Here is a 27,877-nt window from a genome sequence, read left to right on the forward strand (position 1 = left end):
TTCTTTGCTTTCTTTTTTATTTTCATCAAATTTAAAATAAACATAGACAACCTTTAAAGATGATTTAACACAATATCTTAAAATTGAAATCACTAGAACATTTTAAATTCACATTTAATAAAAAGCTTTATACATGATAAAAAAAATATATAATACTGAAAATGAATGATAATGGATTAATCGTAATTTAATGCTTTTAATGAGGTAAATAAAAAACTTAATAATAAAATATATGTCATAATCAAAATGTAATTATACTGGCAAAGTTATAAAAAATGTTTTTTTTAGCATATTTGTCTTTCAAGAGCCTTGCACACTGCTGCCTCCAAAAAAAATAGTGTGTGTGGTATGGGATACCCTAAATGTGTGTGGTACAGGAAACACCCTGTTTGGGTGGTATTGGAAACCCTGAAAAACACTCAAATAAAAAATCTAAATAGCAGGTGCAGCACCATGACTTGTAGAAGAATCTATGAATATTTGGCTGATTCCTGTCATACTGTTTTCAAGGAAATAGGGAATAACAAGAGTGACAATGACGTCACAGAAGAAAGATGTAACCCCTATTTGTTGTTACATGTATAACATTATACTTCAAGAATTAGATATAACAAATTAAGATAAGAAGGGTGTAGATATACCGCTTATCCACAAAAAAAATTATTAACATTAGTGAATTCTTTCATATGCATTAATATGACTAGGTGATTCTTAGATTGAGTGAAAATTAATGAAAATATCATTTCAACAACTGACTGTTTGTTATCAATACAAACAATCTAATAAAAAATATAGAGATCTCAATGAGACAGCAACCTAACCATGCAAGTTAATGTACAAATAGCCACCAGTCAGATTGTTATTGAATGACAAGCACCAACACTACATTTTTAAAGTACAAAAATATTTTGAGTAAAAACTGCTTGTTTTATTCAAACGGTAGTTATACACGATCTGTTGCAAGTTAATTATTACATAATATGAAAATAAGAAATTCATTTAACGTGTTGATATTTTCTAAAAATAATGTGTAGTAAAATGTTTCAAAATTTGCAAGTAACTTTTGTACTTTGGTATGATTACAAATTTCTAACCAATGGTCAATTAAATTAAAATGGTCCCTTTATACAAAAATATATTTCCACTGGTATTTATCTTGTAGTAAGATCTACAAGCACAAAGTAAATTTACCTGTTTGAAAAATAAAAATAATTAATTCTTTTATGTCAAGATTATTTCATTCTATACATAGAAATTACAACTCATTCTATACATAGAAATTACAACAAGTGTGTATGTCTTGATTAAAAAAAACATTTTGAATACAGTGGAAACAACCGTTTACTCACAAATATATGAAAATTGTCATTTCAAAAACAATTACTTGAATCAAATAAATTTATTAATTCCAAATATTTCCTGGTATTTTTTTATCATCAGTAACCTGTCCATGTTTATATTTTCAGAAGGTTTTCTTGCAACTCCAATTAAAGGTAGTTCTATTCTATGGGTTTCCACTCAGTAAATTAATTTTCATTTCAGAACTATCTTAGTTGCATGTGGTTTAATCAATTAATTCAAAATGTTATCTTTCAACTAATTGACAAATATTGTATCATACAAACAAAAATAAAAGAATTTACATCATAAAAAAGTACAATAAAAATATGAATATGATTTTCAACATGTAAAATACAGATTTTCAAAAAACAAGCTTTTTTTACATAACATCTTAAATTTATAAATATTCACTTCATGGCACATACATACAATCACCATACAATACAGATGTTTTATGTCCAAACATTACTATGACTTTCAGGCAAAAATCCTTCATCAACTACTTCTGCAGCTCACCTAACATTATCATTTTCATTGTAAAACAGTAAATGTACTATGGTCTATGGCAAGAAACTGTTATTGGTCCCAGAAGGAGAATGTCATGGATATGAAACCAACAAACTTTCTCATACACATATCTAAATGTCTTTATTTCAAAGATACGATGAGTTTTTTCGTCCTCTGAATTTTCTTACTAAACAACAAGAGAATATAATCCCCAGCAACTGAAAAAGAACAAGATGACAATGTTATCTAAACAACAAGAGAATATAATCCCCAGCAACTGAAAAACAACAAGATGACAATGTTACAAAATCATTTGTGACAATTAATACAATGTTGCGTCTTAATATCTGCTGGGAACAGTATATCTAACAGGAAATGAATCTGATAGGCTTTTCAGTGTAAAATTGATAAAATTTCGGACTCCACAAGACTTCATGATTTTTATGGATTTTCGTGGAGTTTGACTTAAAAACTTAACCACATAAGCTTTATCATATATTATACATTTTGTCATATAAATGACTAAAGTAAATTTGATTTATTCGATGTGAATGCAATGGCTTCCCGTTTTTTTATTACCCTGTTTGCATTCTGTAACAATCTATGATAAAATGAATATGATGACAAAAATTATTATGATGAGAGTGAGTAGGTTTTTAACACATGTCTGTTTCTGTATCTTATCTTTTTCACCTATGTCCACGACGATAAAATTGGCTTCAATTAAGTAGTCTCAACTCCTGTCAATATATATGTTCCTGATATCTGTAAAGGTTTTTTTTACATGGTTTTCTTCATTTATATAGTATTACCAACATTAATTTGTTAGCATAAATGTATTGGTACAAATAGCTATCAACTATCTCCGTGAAAAAAATTGTAATGTCCTACAAATTTGGTTTATTAAATGTCAACAGAAAATGTTTTAAAAGTTTGATGTGTATCTATAAACTCATCATAGATAGCAGGATTAAGATTGTATTTGCCTGAGACGCACATTAAATTTCGACAAAACATAAACTTCATAAAATTATTGATATAAAATGAAATGTTGGCTTAAGGTGGTACCTAACACTTTCACTAAAATTAATTTGGCTCGTTTAATTTCATTTAAATTTTGACAAAGTATTTTCTTTGACCCTTTAACAAAAATATAAAAATTTCAAAAATTTTGAACCAACCGTTTTGTCAGAAAAAATACACTGGTTATATAGCAGTTTGACAAACACTAATTTTGATCATTAAGAAGCTTAATATTCCCTATACAACACAACGTAATTAAAACGTTTAGCTGACTTTACAGAGTTATCTCCCTGTAGTGTTAGGTACCACCTTAAGACAGTTCACAAGGTCATAACTTAAGCTTGTGAGCAGTTACAATGTAATTTTCCAAAGATTTTTTTTCCCAATGGGACTCCTGTAAAATAAATTAAATTGAAAAACATGATGCAACTTGGAGACCTGTTATGAGCTGAACTCCAAATAATTTAGTGAAGTGAAGTTCTATTGACTTTGACTTATAGTTACCAGATTTTGATTGGCTAATACGAGGGTGTCAATTTACTCTATTACCCTTCATGGAGACGCTTGATCAAGTGTGCACTTTATTAAATACGACTCTATCCTATGACATATACTATATCATCCTTCACAGAGACGCTTGATCAAGTGTGCATTTTATTAAATAACTCTATCCTATGACATATATTCTATCACCCTTCACAGAGACGCTTGATCAAGTGTGCGCTTTATTAAATACGACTCTATCCTATGACAAATACTCTATCATCCTTCACAGAGACGCTTGATCAAGTATGCGCTTTATTAAATACGACTCTATCCTATGGCAAATACTCTATCATCCTTCACAGAGACGCTTGATCAAGTGTGCGCTTTATTAAATACAGATGGTTATGTACAAGATGTCATAGTTTATTACTTTGAATTTTAAATTTAATCGACAGTAATAACAGATCATTCAGTATAATAAATAACACATATCTGAGAGGTTGATAGAGCAGATTGTTACCCCTCAAAAAGACTGTCAACCTTGGCTTCGCCTCAGTTGACAATGTTTTCTCGGGGTAACAATCTGCTCTATCACCCTCTCAGCTATGTGTTACTTATATACTGTGTAGGGGGTTATTTTTGCGGATAGAACAAAATCCCCAAAATAAATTCTGCCAATTTAATGGTGCACATGCAAAGGTTTTGATAAGTTTTGAATCCGCCAAAATAATAACCCCCAAAATATTTTGTATATCTTATTGAATGAAAATTGTGAAATTTTACACCCATGAAAATAACCCGCTATATGGTACGTACCTGTATACAACAAAATCCTAAACCAATTCCTACTATTAGAATTAAAGAAACTTTTGTATTCTTCTCCAATGCTTTTGTACAACCCTAAAAATAATACAATGATATAAATCTATTGTTATCACATTTTATATTTTCACAGCAGAATATAATTTCATTTCTATATACTAATATTGATGAAAGATTAACAAGAAGCTTTACAACTGATTCAACTGATTATTATAGTTTGTTCTTATGTTGTACTATTACACCAGATGTCCCAGGTTATGGGATGATTGTGAACCCACTAACAAGTTTACCCGCCACTTTCTTTATGTATGTGCCTGTCAAGTCAGGAGCCTGTGGTTGTCGTTTGTTGATGCGTTACATATTTATTTTTCATTCATTTTTTTGTATATAAATTAGGCTGCTAGTTTTCCCTTTTGAATTGTTTTACAATTGTCATATTGGGGACTTTTATAGCTGACTATGTGGTATGGGCTTTGCTCATTGTTGAAGGCTGTACCGTGACCTATGGTTTTCTTTTTTTATATTTACAAATGCAAAATAAAAGGCATTGTGAACATTTTTCTGGTCATTCTAAGCCTAAGACTTGTAACTTATGATTTAGCCAAGCCAATGAACTAGAATCACCTTTCTTTAACAAGTTCATTTGAAACATCACCAACAGTTGTGGTAGTGTCATAAAGTTCTTTATATTAGAAACTATCAGATACATACCTCTGGATTAATATTTGATGGACCGTTACCAAATGTGGAACAATTGGTAGAAACAGTCAGACAACAGGAATCTGGTACCCTGTTTTTCTTTGAAGGATCTTCTGTTATCATTTCTTGTATCCATTTAGATCTCTCCCAGTTCTCATATCCTGTTGCACCACAGCATTCAAACTATGAAATAGATGTAAATAATTGACTGTACAGGCTATTAGTGCTTAGAAACAAAGAAATAATCAATAATTTTTATGGTTGCATTAAGTTTGAATTTTGAAATTTAACTTAATACCAGAAGGACATGAATTGCAAAATGTTACCAACATAAAGACAAACGACACAAAGCATTGATCTATGGGTATTATCTGAGATACTGAAAGCTAGTCCAAACTAGATGTGTCAAAGCGACACGAATGACCCTGTCCCAAAAAGTTGAAAATCGACAATTTCAATAACACATGTGGACACAAACATGATGGTAGTCTCACATATCAAAATCAGCTCAAAATCTGGAGGCGTATAAAAAATGTCCATATAACTGTGATTTTCAACAATTTTCAAAGTTGTAAATCCTTAATTTGGCAATTTAGCGGAGCGGAAAGATACTTAAACTTAATCTGTAACTCATCATGGTTAGCTCACATACCAAAAATCAGCCCAATATCTGAAAGCATTCAGAAAAAAAGGTCCAAATAACTGTGATTTTCAAAAAATTACCAAAGTCCAAAATTACAGCAAACATTAGCCGAGCAGAATGAAACTTAAACTTGATCTGTAACTCATCATGAGTACCTCACATACCAAAAATCAGCCCCATATCCGAAAGCGTTTTGAAAAAAAGTCTGTATAACTGTGGTTTTCAACAATTTATCAGGGTCCAAAGGCTTAGCCCGTAATTTCAGCCAAAATTAGAGGAGCGAATCAAAACTTAAACAGATCTGTAACTCATCATGGTTAACTCACATACCAAAAATTCGTAAGGGTTCCACGGAACCCAGTGTCTCGCCTACTTTTGCTGTTAATCGCAGACTCAACAAAAATGAGGAAAGACATCAATAAAAATTTCCCTCTCGATACTGTCTTTTGATTGAAAGAAGCTTCCAAGTTTGGTAAAAAATCCAGGATAGTTTATGAATCTAATAAATGTTTTATAAACTTTAACTGCAGACTGTATGTAATGTTAACTGGAAGAAAAACTAAGTCCATTTATAAGTAAAATATGGAAAAAGTGATTTTTTTTTTTTACAAAATTTACTTCTGAATAATATCTTATGATCATAAACAAGCTTCTGTCTAAGTTTGGTAGAAATTCAGTATAGTTTAAGAAAGTTATTAAAATTTCAAACTTTAACCCCAGAGTGAATATTTGTGGACGCCACCGACGACGACGGAATGTAGGATCGATTAGTCTCGCTTTTTTGACTAAAGTCGAAGGCTCGACAAAAATCAGACCAATATCTTAAGGTGTTTAGAAGAAAAACTCTGTATAATGGTTTGTAGCGGAATGACGGAATTACGGACAAGGGTAAAACTATATGGCACTGACAACTTCATTGCCGGGCCATAAAAAAAACAAAACTAATAACTACAGGTATATCATGTTTGACTGGTTTATCCACTACTTGATTTTTACTTTGTATTTTGTAATTGTATATTTTGCCAATCATTTTTGAAATTATTTTTCTTTTTAAACATTATTGTTAACTATCCAATTATTTTCAATTTTTGTTGAAAAATCTACAGGTTGACATTATTTCAAAGGCCAATCTTCCTAGATAAGACAAAAAATATCTGGACTATCTATGCTTATGACAATTACCTCTTTCTGCATATCATCTATTGCTTTGGTTATGACTGCATCATAATGATAATTATTCATCATTGTAGAATTTAAATTTCGTGATAATTCTTCGTTTATCTGAAAAAATGAAAACATATGACATAATATATGCTAAACGCTTAAAACCCATTAACAAAATTTTTTTTTAAATTCATATATTTTCTAGATTTTGGGTGAAGCAATTTCTTAAACTGTCAACCAAAAAGGGTAAAGGGTTTGAATCCAAAAATATAACTAGATATCATTGAGATGGGAGCCATCTCTGTGGGCCCCGCTGTGAATAATGTGCATTAAAAAATTGTATCTTTACCATAGGACATGGGTTTGTCAACTGAAATCAAAGTTTTTGACCTTGACCTTTGACCTAGGAAGTTGCAAATAAATTATGACACACCCTTTGGTGTTGGTTTATAAACATGTCAAGTATAAACTTTGAAATGATAACGGTTCTCAAGATATAGAGCGGACACGATCTTTACCATAGGACATGGGGTTGTCAACTGAAACCAAAGTTTTTGACCCTGACCTTTGACCTAGGAAGTTGTACATAAATTATGACATACCCTCTGATATTGGTTTATATACATTTCAGGTATAAACTTTAAAATGATAACGGTTCTCAAGATATAGAGCGGACACAATCTTTACCATAGGACATGGGGTTGTCAACTGAAACCAAAGTTTTTGACCTTGAACTTTGCCCTAGGCAGTCGTTCATAAATTATGACACACCCTCTGGTGTTGGTTCATATACATGTCAAGTATAAACTTTGAAATCATAACGGTTCTCAAGATATAGAGCGGACACGATCTTCACCACAGGACACAGGGTTGTCAACTGAAACCAGTTTTTTGACCTTGACCTTTGACCTAGGAAGTTGTACATACATCATGACACGCCCTCTGGTGGTGGTTAATAAACATGTAAAGTATAAAGTATGAAATCATAATGGTTCTCTAGATATGGAGCGGACACAAAGTTAAAGTGTTATGGACGGACAGACGGACAGACAGACTGATCACTATAGGGCGACCCGCCTAAAGGCGGGGCCCTAATAAGGTATTGTTAAATCAATCCCAACAACATTTACAAATAATTGTGAAAAAGGCAAAAAAAAAGTGCACATTTATGTAACCAGATTACTATAAATTCATGGTTTTTTTTTAGTGATACCAATTTTGATTGATTTCGTGTGTATAGATGAATGTATAATGTTCTATGAAGTGAATTTTTTTAAAGGCTCGAATGTAGACTTTTGCATATTTACCATTATACCACTGGCTACTGATCAAAATGGATGGATGAAGTTTTTTTTTCTTCTTTTTTTCTATTTTGCTCTTTAATTTACAGTTCCTGTCAATTATTAATTTCGTGTCAGACTGTTGATTTAACCATTATTTATTATTTGAATAAAGATTAATTACATTTACTTTCCTCAATCCTTGAAAAATGATATCCACGGTAGTATACTAGTTACAACCACAGCAAACCAATATTCTCAAACTTTAATTTTAGGTAATTCATCTTTGAAATTTTAAACATGCTTAATAGCCATTTTAATTGTTTCAATTAACATCCTTCTTTTGTAGTATTCAAGTGTGTTAGAGCATGTATATACTTAACAGAGTCAGAATACATCAGATGTAGAGAGTATAAGTATCTCTATACATAAGTATTGTATATAAGTATCTACTAATAGCAAATAATCTGAAGTACCATACACTGGAAATGTTAACAATAACTTACAGTGCCTTCATACATATAAGCTAGAACTCCTGATATTGCTTCTGTCAGGAAAATAATCAACAAAAATAAGGCATACTGAAAATAAAACAGAAATATAAAGATATGCAAGCTAAAAGTTAAGACACTGAAAAGTATAAAATAAAACAGTCAGAAAGATAATTACATTACTGTACTTTGACCTATAATGGTTTACTTTTACAAATTGTGACTTGGATGGAGAGTTGTATCATTAGTACTCATACCACAACTTCTTATAGCTATTAATAATTTACAGTATTTAAAATAACAGAAACCATTGATATATATGTTCCAGACCATATGAGTATTTGGACCGTATACGTATACTCGTACGGTCCGACCATACGCGTATGGTCGGACCGTATGAGTATACGTGTATGGTCCAGTACGAGATAACCATTTATCACAATCTTTATTTTTAGTTTTATAAATTTTTATCATTACAATTACTTTTAGATGGATAAAATGAACAATTGAACGATTGACATTAAATATTTGTTTAATTGTATATCTGAATACTATTTTGGTACTCTCGCCCAAGGTGACACTTACTACCACAATTAATGATATATTTTTTACATTTACATGTTTGCAGTTCATTCATGTTCCTTTGCATTTGCATTTTTTTGTAAAGTTTCTAATATTCTAAAATTGTCGTCCCACATCATGTTAACTTCCGATATCGTAAATTTCTATGATCATAATTCAATTAATGTATTACTGATCGACATACTAAATATAAGATATTAATAGATTTAATAAGCGTGAATTTTCTTTATTAGTAAACAAATAAAGCTTTTATTCCAATTACAATTGAACTTTTCCATATTAATTTGGGAGTTGAGTTATGTTGATCTGTACATGAACTTTACATGCATTTTTAATAAAAATAAGTTACCATGAATGAAAGTAACGGTCAACTAAAAACAAGACACTAGAGTGTCCCTGACAGATCTAAAAACATGACACTAGAGTGTCCCTGACAGATCTAAAAACATGACACTAGAGTGTCCCTGACAGATCTAAAAACATGACACTAGAGTGTCCCTGACAGATCTAAAAACATAGACCTGACAGATCACAACAAGGCAATCATGATCTTAGGAATTCATCCACACTTGTGTTTCAATTTAAGTCAAGAATATGTTCATTGAACCATGAAACTAAGGTAACAATTCTAATTTGGCATACAGGTTAAACATTTCACATCATAATGAACATGTTTAAGTTGATGTTACCACAATTTCGTGGTTTTATAATTAACAAAAGAACTTTTAACTTGAGAATGTAATGATTTCCATGTTTAGTGAACTGTGAATAAGGCTAAAAAACATAATAATTTCACATCATGTGTCCTTAATTTCATGTTGATAAGACCACAACTTCATTGTAAACAACCTAAAAATCTATTAGTATTTGGACTGACAGACGAACAGACCATACAACATAACATCCATTACAATCATAAGTCAAACATAAAAATAACATGTTATTGGAATTAGCAGGAATGATTTGTTTTCAATTTATTGTTGGCTTTGCTTGTGAAAAGTTAAAAACTTAATTTTGGTATATTATATATATAGTCTTAGTAGACAATATGTTCAAAGGGAGATAACTCACCATAACCATAAAACATCTATTTTCTATACATGTCCCTGTACAACCAATGATTCCTGACAAGATAATAAAGGCTCCTGTTCCTAGTAACAAGTATGTTGATAAAGGGAAAGTACTGCTCCCTAGCAGACTGATATAGGTATGTCTCTGGAACTTGATATATAATCCTAATGCCAGGAAAGCTAACCCTGTCAGCTGGAAAAGACATATAGAATTTATTATGCATAAATCACAATTGAATTTTAAAGAAAATTTAATTAATGACAGAACATGCTTAAGGAAAGAGATTATCTTTGTAATTTGAAGTAAGCTACTAATGTCAGCTGAAAAACTCAGAAATAACCTAAAATTTAGGATCTTTTATCCTGTTCGATGTCAAAGTATATTTTGTAGATGGAAAATGTTATTTGTTTGCTCTTTAATAGATTGTCTGCAATATAAACATTTGTACTTTTTTTCTGAATATTTTGATAGAATTTTCCCATGCTCCTTTTATATAATGATGCCCTATCACTAACATTATTAGATTAAAATGTCATATTAGAAAATCATATGTTACATATTTACTAGACATAAATAAATATTTTATTTTGACATTTCTGTTGATATTTAAATGGGCAAATCTCTAAATGTCAATCTGTTTTGAAAAAACTTCGGATTAAGGAAGCCACTGTAACAGGCAGCTGCATGAAGAATAACAAAGTTTCTCCGGATTCATTAAAATGTATCATAAAGACAATTTTAGATTATTGAATAGACCAATCACAAGTTCTATTTTATGAAAAAGTTACAGTCAATCAGGGTAAATAGCCTTATTGAACTATCAGTTCTTATTGTGACATAATAAAATAATCATTGTGACAGAAAAATGATAAAATACAAATAAATAATGAAATAAACTTTGGTGTTTCCCCATGTATCTCATTTTATTATTAATATATTAAAGTCATATGAAACAAGTGACTGGTGAAAAATAATGTTTATCAAATTCTTGAACCAATGCATGTACATATCATAAAACTTAGTCTTCTGTGCACGATTCTATCATTTTTACACAAATATATCATGTAATCGTCAATTTTTTTTCTCTCTGTTTGTTCTGATTTAACAAATATGGCAGCTCATTAAATGCTGTGTTTTGACTCCGAAGTTTGCTGATTGTCACCTTATAGTATACAATCAACAAAAAAGCATGGATATTGAGCAGTTGTTTAACATGTAAAATCAGATGGTAGTTTATTTCAGTGACAGAACCATACGTATTGCGATCACCAGATTTTTACGAGAAGGTTCATGCTAAGGTCACTTTGCATTCAGAATATATGTCAGCAAATTGCTTCCTGGAAGCAAGCAATTAAACTTCTTCTAAATGTGGACAAATTAAAGAATTTTTTTCAGAAAAAAGTATATGTACATAAGTTTAATAATGAAAACTATCCATTTTGGTATAAAAACATATGCATCATTTTTTTTAATTTGAGACTTTAAGGCGAGAGAGAAAAAAAAAGAAAGTTTATCAAATGCCAAACTATAAACATACTTGCAACATTCATGAAAATAATACATTACAGTAAACAAAGAAGCAAGATTTTCAATTAATTTGAACGAAGAACAAAGGGAGATAATTCAATTAACGTGTATCTATTTCTTCTCTTTCATCTTATATATACGAAATACGAAATATTTTATTAAAGAAAGCTCAATTATGAACATAATCATTAATAGCATAGATATAACAAAGAATAACATTTAAACAATCTTAACTAAAATTAATACTACACAAGTATCAAAGTATATGTGTTCCAAGGGGAGTAACTCTAGTGTAAAAAATATAAGTAATCATTTTATATTATAAGCAGCAAACAAAAAATTTCACACTTATATTCTAAGTAAAAAACACATGTTTATGTTATTAGCTATACTTTTACATACATCAGTGTCTTCATTACTTAATAACCACATAAACTGAGAATCAATACTGGAATTAATAATGTTTTTATTTAAACAGTTGTATATTAACTCCTTCCTTAAATGAGAAAATTTTTGACAATTTAATAAAAAATGTAACTCATCTTCAACCAAATTTATATAACAGTTCTTACAAATCCTGTTATCATTAGGAGTTTTTGGTATAGTGTATCTACCAATTTCAATATGAAGTTTATGACTGCTTGTTCTGAACCTGGTCATACTTACTCTATCATTATCATTATTTACAACAGATAAATATTTTTCAAATTTAAAAATATTCTTATATAATTTATATGTTCTCAACTTATCACTAGTTTGTAATTGCTGAGACCACTGTTTTTCAAATTTACACTTAAGACACTTTCTTAATACTAACAAAAAATTATTTTTAATAGATTTTGGATTATTATAAAAGTGTGACAATCCACATTCATTCAAAATACATTTAATACAACTAAGCCAACATTGTTGGTTATTATCTATTATAGTAATATTTTCAGATAATGCTTCTGACAGTAAAGCATCTTTAGGTTTATCATTATATAATCTAATCCAGTACTTAACCATTGACATAATAATATCAATATATAATGGAAAACGGCCTAGCTCACCATACAATGCCAGTTTACATGTTTTTCTATTTACTTTCAGCAAATATCTGCACATATTAAGATTGATCTTTTCAATTGGTACAGTATTAAAAATCTGGTCAAATATATTTTCACTGTTATATTTATTACATTTTCTGGCGTCAAACATGCCTAAAATTTCAGAAGCATACAGTACAACTGGTTTAACAGTATGATCAAATATAAATGTAAAATTTTGAATGTCACAAGGAGTATTTTTAAATATATTAGTCAATTTAAAAAATGCCTTCTAACCTCAAGCCCCCAATTTTCACAATAATTATAAACCTTGTTCATACAATTCTGTAACCCTTCAGCTGATTCTGATACAAGAAGTAAATCATCTGCATACAATAAACTATTAAGGTACTGTGATCCAAGTGATACAGGACAACATGAAGTATCAAATAACTTAGTTATGTCATTAATAAATACATTAAAAAGACTTGGACTAAGATTGTCCCCCTGGAACACACCAACACTAGATGAAAAAACCTCTGAGAGTGAAGAATTATCTAATTTAACTCTAAGCTCTATATTGCTTTACATGGATTTCAGTAAGGACAAAAACTTTCCACCCACCCCTGCTTTTATTAAAGGGAAATTCCGCGATTTTTTACTTATCATCTAATTATGTTCATCTTAACATAAAAAACACATTTGCAAAGTTTTAAATTTATATTCCTTCTAATAACGGAGAAAATCAAGTATCTGTAACTTTTTTGGTTGAATTCTCGAGTGGGTCGTGACGTATTAGCCCGATTTATTGAATTCTGGGAAAAAATAAAATCTGTTTAACTCTTATAGCTTATCGACAATATACGTAATTAAAAGCGCACAGCTGACGAATGGTCGTGGTTATTAACCACAATATAATAATGAACGAAAATGAATGTGCATATACCGTTTTGTATTGATTGAATTAAACTCCTATAAAATTATCTCTATTTAATGTTTTTGAATAAATTTAATTAATTATTGTTGAGATTTAATTCATAAAATATTTATTGAACATTTTTACTGATATTGAACTGAAAATATTTCAGTTCTATTTACCGTTATTGTTTTGATAATCATTTCAATGCAACTAATGTGTGAGCAGAGTGTATATATTATTTTGTAAAGGTCACTGTATATTTCTCGGCTTGAGGTCAATTCGTTTACCTTGTAGCTATTTAGCCGCAGGTGTGAGTTCAAGCGTACACAGGTATAAATGTTGTTATTTGGAAAGGATAAACAGAAAAGATTAGAAAGAGTATGATGTCACGATGTTAATACACTAAGATTTAATACACGATGAGAATAAAGATTCGATAATTAAATTGTGTAAATTAATTGAAAATAAAATTCAGATTCGTAAATCCGAAAATGTATAAAAATAAAAGGAAACAATTTTTAATTACTTTTTTTTAGCGGCAATTGGCGTAAAGATTCAAATATGAAGTAAAAAATAGTAGTTTTAATCTTTAATAAAAACTAAATGCAATATTACCCTATTTGATATACCATTGTACATCTGTTTGGTATCATTGACTTTACCTGAACTTCTTAACTTGTATTCAAATCTGGCTGTGTTTAAATGCTAATAAAACTATTGCAATTTTAAAGTTTTTAATTGACAAAAAAATACAACATACATGTTTGGTTTTTTTTAGTTTCTTTTTAACATTTTTTTCTTACATAATTAAATTCATTTGACAATCATTTACACGAACTTTTTGTGAAAAAATACCAACTATCTAAGCTAAGGCATTATTTTTTTTTCATGATTTTTGAGGATTTTTTTTTTAATTCTATGATAATATTTGTGCAATGTTGAACATGATAGCCGTCATTAATCCAAATAAGTCATACAGTAGTTGTAATAAAAGTTATATTTTAGTCATGCATAACTGATATTGACGAATTTGGAATAGTTCGTCCATACATCGTTGTTCTTGAAACAATCATTATTAGTATACATGTAAGTTTCCTGACGTATAAGAGCCATTCAGGATGAGCTCCAGAGAAAGCAGACTAGTAGCGTTTCGTTCGTTTGTTTGTTGGGAAAGGAGAGGAAAGGCAACCGCTTGTACAGATAAACGACTGAATTACCATACAAGCATTTATAGTCAACACAATCAGAAACAGTTCCCATCGTTAGACGGGTAATATGAAGGCTTTCAAGAATGAACAAGTGACATGTCTAACTCGAACAGTTAGAAAACGGACTATCGACATCGACCGCTTGTTCTTGATATTTGAAATGGTATGCATATATACGTATACGTTTATGATAATGATGACTTCTTGTGTCTGACAAAAACTAAATTCCTTCATGGTTATATCTTGCCATACGTTTATATTGGTTTGTAATGTAATTACTCAAAATCGTTATTTGAAAATCATGTTTGTGAGATGTATATTCATTTCAATACAGTAATTTCGTCTATATATTTCACAAGTGTATAACACGGAGAAGCTCTGAAGGTCCATTACTCCCATTTTGTTTGGGTGTGAACCATCGATGTTGACAGCAATATCAAAGAATAAGATAATGATGGTAGAAAGAACTATGGGCGTCATGTGGCAAATATTACATGCATATCGGACAATGAGTTGTCAATCTGTATGAAAAGATTTTCAATACCACCATATTATTGAGAAGGAATGTTTACATGCTATACTCTCGTACTAGTATTACAGGGTTCTTGTGGTGTTCACCCTAGACACACATCTTTTTAACGATGTTTAAAAAAAGGCAGAACCAATTTAATGTCATATTTCCCTATTTTTTAAATATAACTAAAAGTCTTTCATCTGACAAGAATATCCCTATTTAGCGGACAAGTAATGTATTCTTTTTTCTGTTATTGAATACCAAGAAAGAAAAAAATAATTCCGAAATTAATTTGAAACTTTGATACTCAAAAGTTTCCCAGCAAAATATTCACATCCCTTCGGGATAATTAATGTTCGTCCAGTGGCATATATAACAATTGTGATGACGAATTCCTTCATTTGTTCGAGAACAATCTTATTGAAATATAAATCTGTGATTTTACTATGTCCACAACTTCAATGAACCAAAGCAAAAGTTATACATCGACCTGTATTTAAATCAAATTGGTTCTCTTCTTCTTCTGGTATACAATAGTCTATCGACATTCGATGATTACATACTGTTGGCATACATGGACTAGTCTATTTAACTTTTACCCCTATTTATTCAAAATATAAAATTATGTTTTTTTCTTATGTTCAATGTATACATGTATATATTTTAAATTGCGCTATAGTTCCGTAACTTTCTATCCAGTCGTATAAACGAATCGTCGGCAAGTGCGTACATTTTTTTAAATCAATCTTTCTGGTATGTTCCAATCTGTCCTTCACTTTTGACAATGAGTATATATTACATTTACATGACTAGTATATTATATCACTTTCGGACACGCAAGACAGAGATGTATATTACACATGCACCTGATAGTTCAAAATGGAAAGTTATAAGTTATCGGCCGTGTACACTGATCAACACCTACAGAAGTGAAACGATGCATGAACGGGCCGGCATGAACTTGCAAGCCATATAGGAAATCGCTTGAATACCTGGACGTGTCACCTTACACCCCTCACAATACCTTTGGGAGTAATACCTTTAGCCATGCGGGTGATCAGTGGAGCGAAGATCCTATTTTTTTTAATTAAGTGTATTACTTTAAAGAATTATGAACGAATTAGATTTTCGAAAACAATTTTCACGGAACATTTATTTATGACTTTGACTTTTTAACTAATTCCAATATCAACAGTTTAAAAATAAACATGACCATGACTATATGGTTATTAAAAACAAAATAAGAACATTTTCCGTATTATTAAAGTTAGTTAGTCAGATAAAACAACCGTACGATTGACAAGATATCGACACGTAATTACGACTACATCGGTTACTGTAGTTTTGTTTCTTTGTGGTTTATAGACATATCGTGATTTTTATTCGTACACGATAACAAAATGGCGGAACGCAGAGAACTGATACTCAAAATTTAAAATCGATGGTGATCTCTTATCTAGCGGAATAAAACTGTAATATTTATAAATTTGAGCATTTTTATACAGAATGGACATAATATCAATTTTTGATTTTTTTGCGAAGTTTCCCTTTAATTTGAATAAGAGTGCAGGGTGTAGGACAAAATCAAATGCCTTTCTAAGATCAATAAAACAGGCATATACCATTTCTAATTCATTTAAATATTTATCAAGAATAGTCTTTAATTTAAAAATATGATCTGATGTTCTACAACCTGGTCTAAATCCAATTTGTTCATCTGAAATGATACAATTAAAAGTTGTAAAAACTTTTCAAATCTGGAATTTAAAATAGAGTTAAAAAGCTTTGAGAGGCAACTATAGTAATGGTAATGCCTCTATAATTATTTGGTTCAGTGGGATCACCACTTTTAAAAATAGGAAAAATGTAACCGCTTGACCAATTTTTTGGATAAATACCTGAATCCAGGACTAAATTAAACAATTTTTCTAGTCCAGGCAATATAATAAATTGTCCATATTTCAACATCTCATTAATGTATACATTTACAAATTCTATACTTTAACTGGTTTGTTCTGAGCATGCATGAAATATTTGCCACTGGATGATTTTAAGCAACCAATAATCAATAAATTATTTAAATAGAAATATTTTTTAGTCGCCTTTCCAAAGTTAACATATTCATAATATATATACATACCCAAAAGAAAAAGTTGAACACATAAAGGACGACTTTTAAGAAGTTTTTTCCACACATGTCCCTTTTTCTCCTATTTATTCCTCTAGCATTATGATTCATTTTTGCTTTGTTTGTAAAATCCCCAAAATAATAGAATGTTATGTCTGTTTCACCACTGTCTGCACACTGCACACTAACAATCTTTTGTTACTGATATCATTTACAGCTATTTTCAAATTTAATGTGGCTATTTGTATTGATTCAGTTACCATCCATCTATTGTAAAAGAAAAAGAAAATATTAATATTAGAACAAAAAATGTCCACAGATATATACTGCACTTAAAGTTAACATTAGTTACTCTCCTGACTAATCCAATTAGATAATTTCACATAATCTTTACTTCATGACTTTATACAGTTTTCTCTATCACATGAAATAGTAATTATAATTTAATGCATATAATAAATGTTATAAACTGCAGTTGTCTGGTTATGCTTCATGTCACAATTTGAAATCAGTATATTATTTCCAGATGTAATGAAATGCTATAGTCCTGAGAACTACATAAGATCTTGTCTGTGTTATTACCTATTAAAAACTTAAATTTTCTTGGCTTCACTTAGATTGCATTAAAACATATGAAATACTATCGAAAAACCAGACAAATTCATTTATTTTTCAATTTTCTGCTGTTTTATACTTGTGCAGTATCTACTTCATTCAGTAATAACTGGGCTGGTGTTTTAGAGGTGATCACCTGACAGTTTGATTGACGGGTCACATGGCAGTAATGTGACATCTACAATTATCTTCACAGCTTCTACCAAATGTTCCTGCAATTAGATGAGCAAATTGCCTGCATCAAAGAACATGAAAGGGCTAAGATTAATTACATATATATAGATTCTACCACTGCATCGAGTGTAATACGATATTTATCCACTCGAGACAGTTAAATTTTCAAATTTAAAATGCGAGGCTTGTCCGAGCGTTTTAAATATTTAAAATTTAACTGTCGAGAGTTTTTTTTTTATACAATGGGTGCAGAAAGGGATAAATTGACGAAGAATTAGAGAAAGAAAGATACATGTTCAGATACATTCAATAACCACATATAACCTATTAATAACTGTAAATTCCAGGGGTAAGAGGGCTGATACCAGTCTGTTATTAATTGACATGGCGTACCTGGTCAGATAATAAATAATGACTATAACAGACTATGCAGGGCTTTAAATTCCTCCCGATAACCAGACCAAATAATGTCATTATATCAAATCCTATTAACTTTCCTTTATAATCGATTCTTCCTTATTGAAACTGCTTTATATTCATGGACTTGTCATTCAAGATTCTTCAGATAGGTGAATTAAAGAATTATTCAATATTATGCTTTGAAATTATACCAATTTATTCTATTGGTCTAATTTAAAAAACAAAATATTTTGAAGACTACACATTAAATAAAACTGGCAATGCTAAATTGAACAATTTCTTCTTTTAAAATTCTATTTGTATACTATTTAAATGCTACAACTAATGCCTAAATGGTGTACTGTACTTTAACTACTTTTTATTCATTATAGATTAAGGTTTTTGTCAAACAAAGCACCATGTGTGTGTTCTTCAATTTATATCCTACCTTCCATTATGGCATTAAGGACTTTAAATGGAATATTTTCCATACCAGTACCTAACAGATCTTTTCTAGTAAATATAAGTTGTACCTACATATCTAACTCTTTCATGAGGATCAGATATCTTCCAGGCCTACCTAGCAATTCTAACATGGGAAACACTTTTTGGCAAAATTAAGATATTCCATGGACTTGAAACTGTTTCCAATATCAGTTTTGTCAATAGACAACCTAACATTATTGCCATCTATAGCTATGAATCAATAATGTGCACACGTCCAGAAAAGAAGTTTCATATTTGTCAATCCAACACAAAGAAAAGCTATTGTTCATGTAACAAAGAGGCCACTGGATGTTTTATTTAGGGGTCAAATATTTGTGAACTAAATATACCAATCTCCTATAAGAATTTTATGGTTTCTTCTAAGCCAAGTCCAATGGTTTAAGTAGATATACTAGTATGTCTCTAATTAGTTACTAATGTTACTATATTTCTTTAATTTCTTTTCATTTTTACAATAAATTTATATCATATCTCCTAGGCAAGTTGTTAGCACTTTAATTGAGTAATCAAATTCACTCTAATTACTGAGCACAATAATTATAGATTATCGGTGATCATCTCAACGAGATTGTTTTTCTCACTTGAGCCGGTACGGCGAAAGCGAGAAAGGCAATCGTGTTGAGATGAACAATGATAATCTTTTTATTGCTATTTTACCTATGAGGACGTTGTCAATTTCATGTCAATTTCGTTAGCAATGCCACGTGCATGCTTAGTTTCTAGCGATAATTTTCCATCTCAAGCGAGTAGCATGATATGAAAATTATCACAAAAAATATCAAAGGAAAAATGCACAAGTTTTCAACATGATTAAATTTCATGTAATAAACTGTTGACAAATTCCTCTCTATACTACCTTTTGATTTAAGAAGCTTCTGTCCAAGTTTGGTAAAAATCCAGGATAGTTTATGAATCGAATAAATGTTTTAAAAACTTGAACTGCACACTATGTAATGCCAACTGGAAGAAAAATTAAGTAAAATACGCAAAAACAGGAACAAAATTTTAACAAAATTCCTTCTAGATACTTGCTTTTGATCATAAACAAGCTTATGCTCAAGATTGGTACAAATCTAGGATAGTTTAAGAAAGTTATCAAAATTTTAAAAACTTTAACCAGAGTGAATGTAATGTTTCCTAGAAGAAAAACTAAGTCCATTTCTAAGTAAAATACAAAAAACAGGATTTGTTAACAAAATTTACTTCTGAATACTATATTATGATCATAAACAAGCTTCTGTCTAAGTTTGGTAGAAATCCAGGATATTTTAAGAAAGTTATTTAAATTTCAAAAACTTTAACCACAGAGTGAATATTTGTGGAAGACGCTGATGACAGAATGAAAGATCGCTATGTCTTGCTTTTTAGACTGAAGTCAAAGGCTTGACAAAACCATACAATAATTTCTGTATCACTAGTATTTGAAACGTTATACAACAGTTTAACCAGGTATTTAAAATCTTAACCCTGTGGCTTTTTTGTACAATCCAAGGGGACTTGGATGCTTTGATGTTGATATTTAAATGTCTTTTTACTTTTTGTGTCATTTAAGGTTGCTGTCTCATTGACATATACCCCTTATCTCCTTTATTTATCTTCTTATCATGGTAAGCACAGGTATTTAGGCCATGTTCAATGACTAAAAGTACATATATGTATGGGCTTTTCTCCCATTGTTGAAGGCCATAAGGTGACCTATAGCTTTTACTTTCTGTGTTATTTGGTCTCTTGTGGCTAGTTGTCTCATTGGAAATCATACCACATCTTCTTTTTTATATCATGCCAGATAATGCCTGGTTTTCTCTTTGATTCCTTCAAATCTTCAAATATTGATGTAAACATAAAGTAAAAAACAATACCCATAAATTTACCTGACTCAATAAGATATGTAGTTTTTTATTTCATTTTATTACCTAGGAAAATCAATTACAACATAATCCTGATAAGAGAAATAGTTTATGACTAATTACTGGCTGTCACACCTGTCTATATAAAGATTACTTTCCTTTACTTTGTCTGATAATAAAGTACATCAAAACTATTTTGAAACTTCAGAACTAAATTGAAGATAACTAATTTCATCAAAAAATAAAAATAAGTGTAGGCTAAAAATACATGAACAGATTGTAAATACCAGTAGAGTCTACAAAATCATATAAAAAATATTGTTATTTTTTATTAGAATACTTGCAAACATATATCTGTATTTTTTACTGTCACAGTGAGTGGTTTCCCAGTAACCAATTTTGTAACAGGACAGAATATGAGCCAGATATTACATATTTATAGAAGTTTTATCAAACTATTTAATGCACAATATGCAGATTTTATTCTAATTACTGGGATAAGTGAAAATGTCAGTGTTTGTTGTTAGAAATAACTTTCAAGTGTCTAGACTGGATATTGCTTACTGTACAGTGTGACAAATCAACATATCCCTGTTTTCAATCAATTATACTGCCTATAAAAACATTAAAACATTTTTCAACCTACTTAAATCAACTATTTGCAGAAATATAAACGATTACTCAAACCATGTAATTACCAAATAGAAAAAAAAATCCCAAATAAAATTTGAGCTGTCTCATCCTTACAAAGAGCAATGATCCATTGGTTGCTTAAGGGAATTATACCTTATCATTATAGTGTACATCTAGATAAAAGAATCTCATACCTTTAAAGTGTTGTCCTATCAATAGATAATATACCTGTGTTACCTTTTATGTCCACCCCACAGGAGAAATAAATAAGTTATAAAAGAAACATTTTAAGGTAAAAAGAATGTTCATGAGAATTTAATATCAAATACTTTCTGTATTGTACATATAGTTAATTGCTCAAATCGACATTGGTATAGGTTATTTATATGTGAATCAAGTTTTGAATTAAATTCCTAAACGTAAAGTTCAATCAGTCTACATGCAATATCTGTATATTCAAAAATAAGATAAAATGAATAAAAATGATCAAATTTTGTGGGTGTATTTATAATAAAATATGCATTCAGTCTAGACACTAGAAATTAGTAAAGCCAAAAACTATAATACATCTATGATGCTATTTCCACTAATCTGAGAGATTTGAAAAAAAAAATCTGTCTATGCATTCAAATATATTACAAATATTTTACAGTTCACTGTATTACAGTGTTTATGAGACATATATATAAAATAATTCAAAATATTCAATTCAAAATAAAGACTTTTGGCACAATATCTTTAACACATTTATTTTTGATGAATAAAAGTAACTTTTTGTCAGATCAGGATTAGTTTTTTTGTGAAACAAATAATGAACATATTTTTTTTACTTGTAACATATATACACGACCATTAAATAATTTATACCTGCACTTAAAATAATCTTTACCAGCAATTTGCATATAGACGGATAAAGCTTATCGAAATATTGAAGACAACGTATTTTCAAAATACTGTTACAGTAGCAGATCTCTTTATAAATCAAGGAACTAAAAAAAATATATTAAGCTATTTTCATTTTATGGTTATAAAAGTACAAACTAGTTCTATTATAAATATAATGACTATCTTACCTGTATTTTATCTTATAGTAATCTGTCAACCTTCACAGTACATCCTCTAAAATCAACCAAAAAGTGACATTAGTTTGACTTTAAATCTTAATTGTTCGGTGAATCATCACGTGTACATTGACAAAGCCTAGAGGCCAATACATCTTCACACAACAGACAGATGTTCATTTCATCATTATAGACCTGGACATCATTTGTACGTTTCCTGATTAATACACCAGTCCGTGTTATTATGGCGGTAATTACTCGCCCTTAGAAGGATGTTAATTACCATATCAATGACCAAGTCTCTCAAGACCAATTTCATTTCAATTTAATATTAGCATAGATCGACTAGGGTAAAAGGTCAACTAACTATAACAGCTATTGGAAAAGTAATTGAAAGCCAGAGCGAAATAATTATTCTACATTTTATGGAACTTGAAGTTAGTGCTTCAAAGGAGACCTAAAATTTACCGTTCCATAAATTGAAATTCATCTACTTTTAAACCAATTTTCTAATTGCTAATATTGGATCAGAATTATGTCAATCCAATGCAAGTATGTTTTATTCTGAACATAATACACAACTAGAGCCTTCTTAGCCGGTCTAAAGTTGTAATAATTTAAGGTTTGTTTTTCTTGAGGGCTTAGGTCTATGGGAAAAAAAACTCTCACAAGTTGAAACTTCTACTTATAGTTACAATATATTTTTTTTCAAACTTCAAATATACTGATGTGCATGAGAATAAAAATACTAAAACTGCTCCTGGCTCATAATCTTAAAGTGTTTGAAAACAAAAATATTTATTGAAAACTTCTACACAACCATATACAGAGGCAGATTTTAGGGGAGCCAGGCCACTCCCTCATGGAGCAACATTCATTGGTTTAAGCATAGATTTTTTACATGTCCAAAGGTTGCTTGTTTTTTAGCCTGCCCCTCTCCCTACTTTTCTTTATTCCTGAATCCACATCTGATATATGTAGCTCTACAAGTGGGTTGGGCAGGGCCAACGGTCCCCTTAAGCTGACTGTTACTCTAACCTAAAACGTTTCTGAGACTCTTAAAAAGGTTGATAAGTACAGCATTATGATTTCCATTGAACATGTGCATTAATTAAAAACAGACTTTGCATTTGAGAGAAGCACTTTGCTAAAACTTAATAAAACTATGTTCTTCAAAAGATCTATTGGACTACTTAAAATCCACTTACATGTACATGTACCATAGCCATAACCAAAGTTCAACAGATTTCTTTGCAGCCCGATAATTAAACCTCAATATTAAAAGAGGAAAAATGATGATCCTTATACATGAAAAAACAGCTTCATGTTAAACTATGGATTCATTTATTTAAGTAGGTATAAATTTTTGTTGTATATTATGAAATAGAAGGTGATGTGGTATAATTGCAATTGAGATGACAATTCAAATGACCAGGATATAAACAACTGAAGGTCACCATGAGTAAAACCCTCAAAATTAAACAAAAAACACTTAAAAATTTGAAACCATTTCAAAGAAAAAATTGATGGCCTGATTTACACTGCCCTTTAATGTTAACATAATTAATAAACGAAAAACAAATATTGAAAATATTAATTCATGATTTTTGTTAATATTTTTCATTTCCAGAAAGCTTACATGTACATTTTACTTCAGAATTTAGAAAAACTACATGTATGTTAGTATAAAATGAAACTGATAACAAAACTTTTACCTGCTTTCAGCCTAATATCTCCAACAGTGAAAATTTTCCCAGGACAATTTAAATGACACAAGGAGACCTTATGTCACCCATTATCATGTATCATTACCTGGATTCAATAAAAACTCATCATAGTAACTGTTTACCTCTGTTTGAAGTATATCATTGTTCAAAGCAGTATTACATAATATAACCTGGAATAAACTTCACCAATGATCAATAAAGATCTTAAAACCAAAAATATACTAGTGAGCAATAAAGACCTGATAAGAACATAAGAGTAAATTGATAACAGACTATACATGTATCATTTAGAATGTCAACAAAGGAAAGCTCAACAAGAGCTCATTAAAAGCAAGTGTGGATATAGTATTATGCTCAACACTTATTATAACAGGATTTCACTGATCAATTTTATATTAAGCACCTATTACCAGTATGTTTGATTTCAGTCCATTGATCTGAAATAACTTGCTAAAATGTTGGAAACTATCAGTGTTGGATCCAGGGGGTTCCGGGGTTGGGGACATGTAGTTGGACCACCCCCTTTGTCCTGGGCAAGGAACCCCCCTTTTAAAATGGCTGGATCTGCCCCTGATTGTAATCTGTTGCCATATAGCTCTCATCAAGAGAAACACAGGGAAATATCCTTTGAAGACGGCAGTAAAACTTTAAGAATATTACATAAAACTTACAGTATGATTTTCAGTCATCTTGTGTATTATAATATTCCAGACATTAAATAAGTGCACAAAAACCTTTGGTGTATAAGTGCATGCTTATGATGTTTGAAAAACTTTAGACTCAAAACCCTTTGGTGTATAAGTGCATGCTCATATTAATGTTTGAATTAACCTTTGACACAGAGATACATGTACATGTATGGCTCGTCTGTATAATGTAATTTTGTTACTATAGTAATATCAAATGTTGAAATTAAATGGCATTACTTGATCATGTAAACTATATATGTAAAACATTCTTTATCAATCAGCAATAATTAAAGGTCACTTAGGTGAAGAGCCAAATAACATCCACCAAGATCATAAAAGCCAAAGCTAAAGTGAATAATATATATATAAAAAAATTCTGTCTATCAATCTGTCCATTATAATTTTAAAGGAAATTAAATCAAAGTCCTAGAGAGCACTGACGGGTAAAGTGCAGACATTTATCAGAAGAAATTTAAAATTCAAACATTGCATTGTACAGGTTAGGCATTGGAAGGCAATATTTTGAATTGGAGATATCTTCCTTAGTCCATAATTGTAGTTGTTCAACTAAACTACAATTATGAACAAAGGTAAATAACTCCAATTTCAAATATTATTTAAAACTTGCAGTGACATCATTGATATTTTTTTAGAACAGATATATTCCTTACATATGAACACATCATTTTGAATCGATTAGTAAGAGGTCTCAAATAATTACTGTAACAGTTATAAAAAATACTAGAACACACCCGCGAAATCGCAGGCATAAACAGCTTGTGAACTATTGTAGGATGATTTTTTGTAAAATATATTATGTCTATGTATTATGTCCGATAATTGTTTCCTTTCTGTTAAATTCAATTATTTTTGTGTTTCTGGCCTCGGACCACAATTATTCTTCTCCTTTGCTAAAATGCATCTTTTGGTAAAAGTCAGATTAAATTAAAAATTTGCACCGCTTCAAACATGAAATAAATGTAACTGCTTATATATAGACCATTATTAGTCTAATGAAATATTCTTCAATGACAATCCATCAGTGCTTTTTCTTTTGAGAGCCTTAACATGCCAATGGTAGGATATGAATCTTGCATAAATGACTAAGTCCGACTAAGGCTAATTTGAGGGGTGGTCGGAGGGGTCCTGATCCCGAAATCCCGGGCTTAAAAACATGAAATCCCGAGATGCAGAATTTAAAGAAATTCATATCCCGAAATCCCGAAATCGAAAAATCCTGTAAGGATCAATCCCCAAATCCGAGCTTAAAAACACCCGATCCTGACGTCCCGAAAAAGGTCCTGCCTCCCCCTAATCTCTACCCTACTTTCATTTTTGCCAAATCACTACTTTCACAACAATGAATCATTTATGAGCATTATGTTTTCTAGTCTGTGTATCCATGCTTTCGTTCGTTCGTTTGTCCGTCCGTACCGCTTCAGGTTAAATTTTTGGTCGAGGTACTTTTTGATTAAGTTGAAGTCCAATCAACTCGAAACTTAGTAAATATAGTGCTGATGTACCATGAAAACATCCTTGTTTCCACATGTTTTACTTATTTTGATATATATGCAACTGGTATGACCCTTAAATAGTAAACATTTCAAAGAAAACTGTAGACAGAATACAGAGTCTCTTTATATTAAAGTAGTATAATCGTAGTTTGCATGTAAATAAACACGAAAAATAACTGTCCTCTCTAAGGAGGTATAATAGTTGTGGTACTTGCGATCTAAACACCATGATATAGAGAACGCTCTGGTTGGCTTATTTATTTTTCATTTTTGTTATCTATCATACGATTGGTTGTACTTGTGCATGTGTCAAACCGGAAGTCTTATCTATGACTAAAAGTCGGTCTGATGACGGAATCAATATACGGACACCTTTTTTGTCGTTTTTCTCCAAAAATAACTCAATCTGAATAATCATAGAATGGATGACAAAGGCGACTATGCATGTTACCTATAGAACACAGAGGCATGATGATTAATTTATTTCGGAAGGAAGAGAAGCGACACACAAAATGAGGTCTTCTCGTTTAATAGTATAGATAACATAATTCGTCAAAATCAGCCGATATTTTTACCAGAAAGTGTACATTTTATCTCATGCACCAAAATTTACCGTTAACATCAGTCAGCAAGAATTTTTTACCATTATTCGTCATGAAGGTACCTGCATAATGACTCTCTTCCTATAGTTTAAGAAACAATGCATGGGAAAAAATACCAACAATTAAAGATACAAATCAACATTTTTAGTGATTAAGGGTCAATAATTTCTAATTGTTCAAATTTTTTCATATTTTTTATGGTAGATAGAACTACTATGCTGACTTTTTTCAGTTTTTGTCTATATAATTGGTGTAGTTTTAAAGATGTAAATAAATTACTATAAAGTAAATATTTAAAAACATCTGTGTCCTCGTTATCTGCTCTTTTCTGTTCACTTTGAGAAGAGAAGAGAGGGGTTTGGTTGTTGTATCTGTGTTTCTTGGTGCCTTCTCATGCAGAGGAGCGGAGAAGGGTACAGCAGATCTTGTCATTCATTTGACTTGTTCTCAGGTGTTCCACATGTCATGCACGTGGTTAAAAAGCACGTGTATTTGGTTTACGAAGCGCAAATATTCATCACTACACAAAAACGTTTATAAATATTGAACTTGCAATTTCAATCCCACTTTGGTTATGCCAGTATCTCTAATTTTTCAGTTAAAATTTCATTATTTACCTGTGTCACCAATTCACCTGACTTAACCCTTCACCTTAAGGAGATGAATAAAGGAAAGA

At 30.5% G+C, this 27,877-nt stretch overlaps 1 protein-coding gene across 8 annotated transcripts; it reads right to left on the reverse strand.

Annotated features, from left to right (window-relative positions):
- LOC143082469 (CD151 antigen-like) lies at positions 1-27,877 on the reverse strand. Of its 8 annotated transcripts, none has more exons than XM_076258146.1 (10): positions 27,819-27,877; positions 22,682-22,727; positions 18,185-18,260; positions 17,446-17,700; positions 10,110-10,301; positions 8,472-8,546; positions 6,704-6,802; positions 4,891-5,061; positions 4,174-4,257; positions 1-2,066 (listed from the first exon to the last, which is right to left on the reverse strand). In XM_076258146.1, the coding sequence occupies exons 4-10, from the start codon at positions 17,542-17,544 to the stop codon at positions 1,995-1,997; spliced, it is 792 nt and encodes a 263-aa protein (XP_076114261.1). In that variant the 5' UTR covers positions 17,545-17,700; positions 18,185-18,260; positions 22,682-22,727; positions 27,819-27,877; the 3' UTR covers positions 1-1,994. The 8 variants fall into 8 exon arrangements, with proteins under 8 accessions (XP_076114261.1, XP_076114269.1, XP_076114262.1 ...); XM_076258154.1 differs by having other exon boundaries at positions 18,128-18,260; XM_076258147.1 differs by having other exon boundaries at positions 18,016-18,260.

Source organism: Mytilus galloprovincialis, chromosome 7, assembly GCF_965363235.1.
Source record: "Mytilus galloprovincialis chromosome 7, xbMytGall1.hap1.1, whole genome shotgun sequence".
In the NCBI taxonomy this organism is placed as follows: Eukaryota; Metazoa; Mollusca; class Bivalvia; order Mytilida; family Mytilidae; genus Mytilus; species Mytilus galloprovincialis.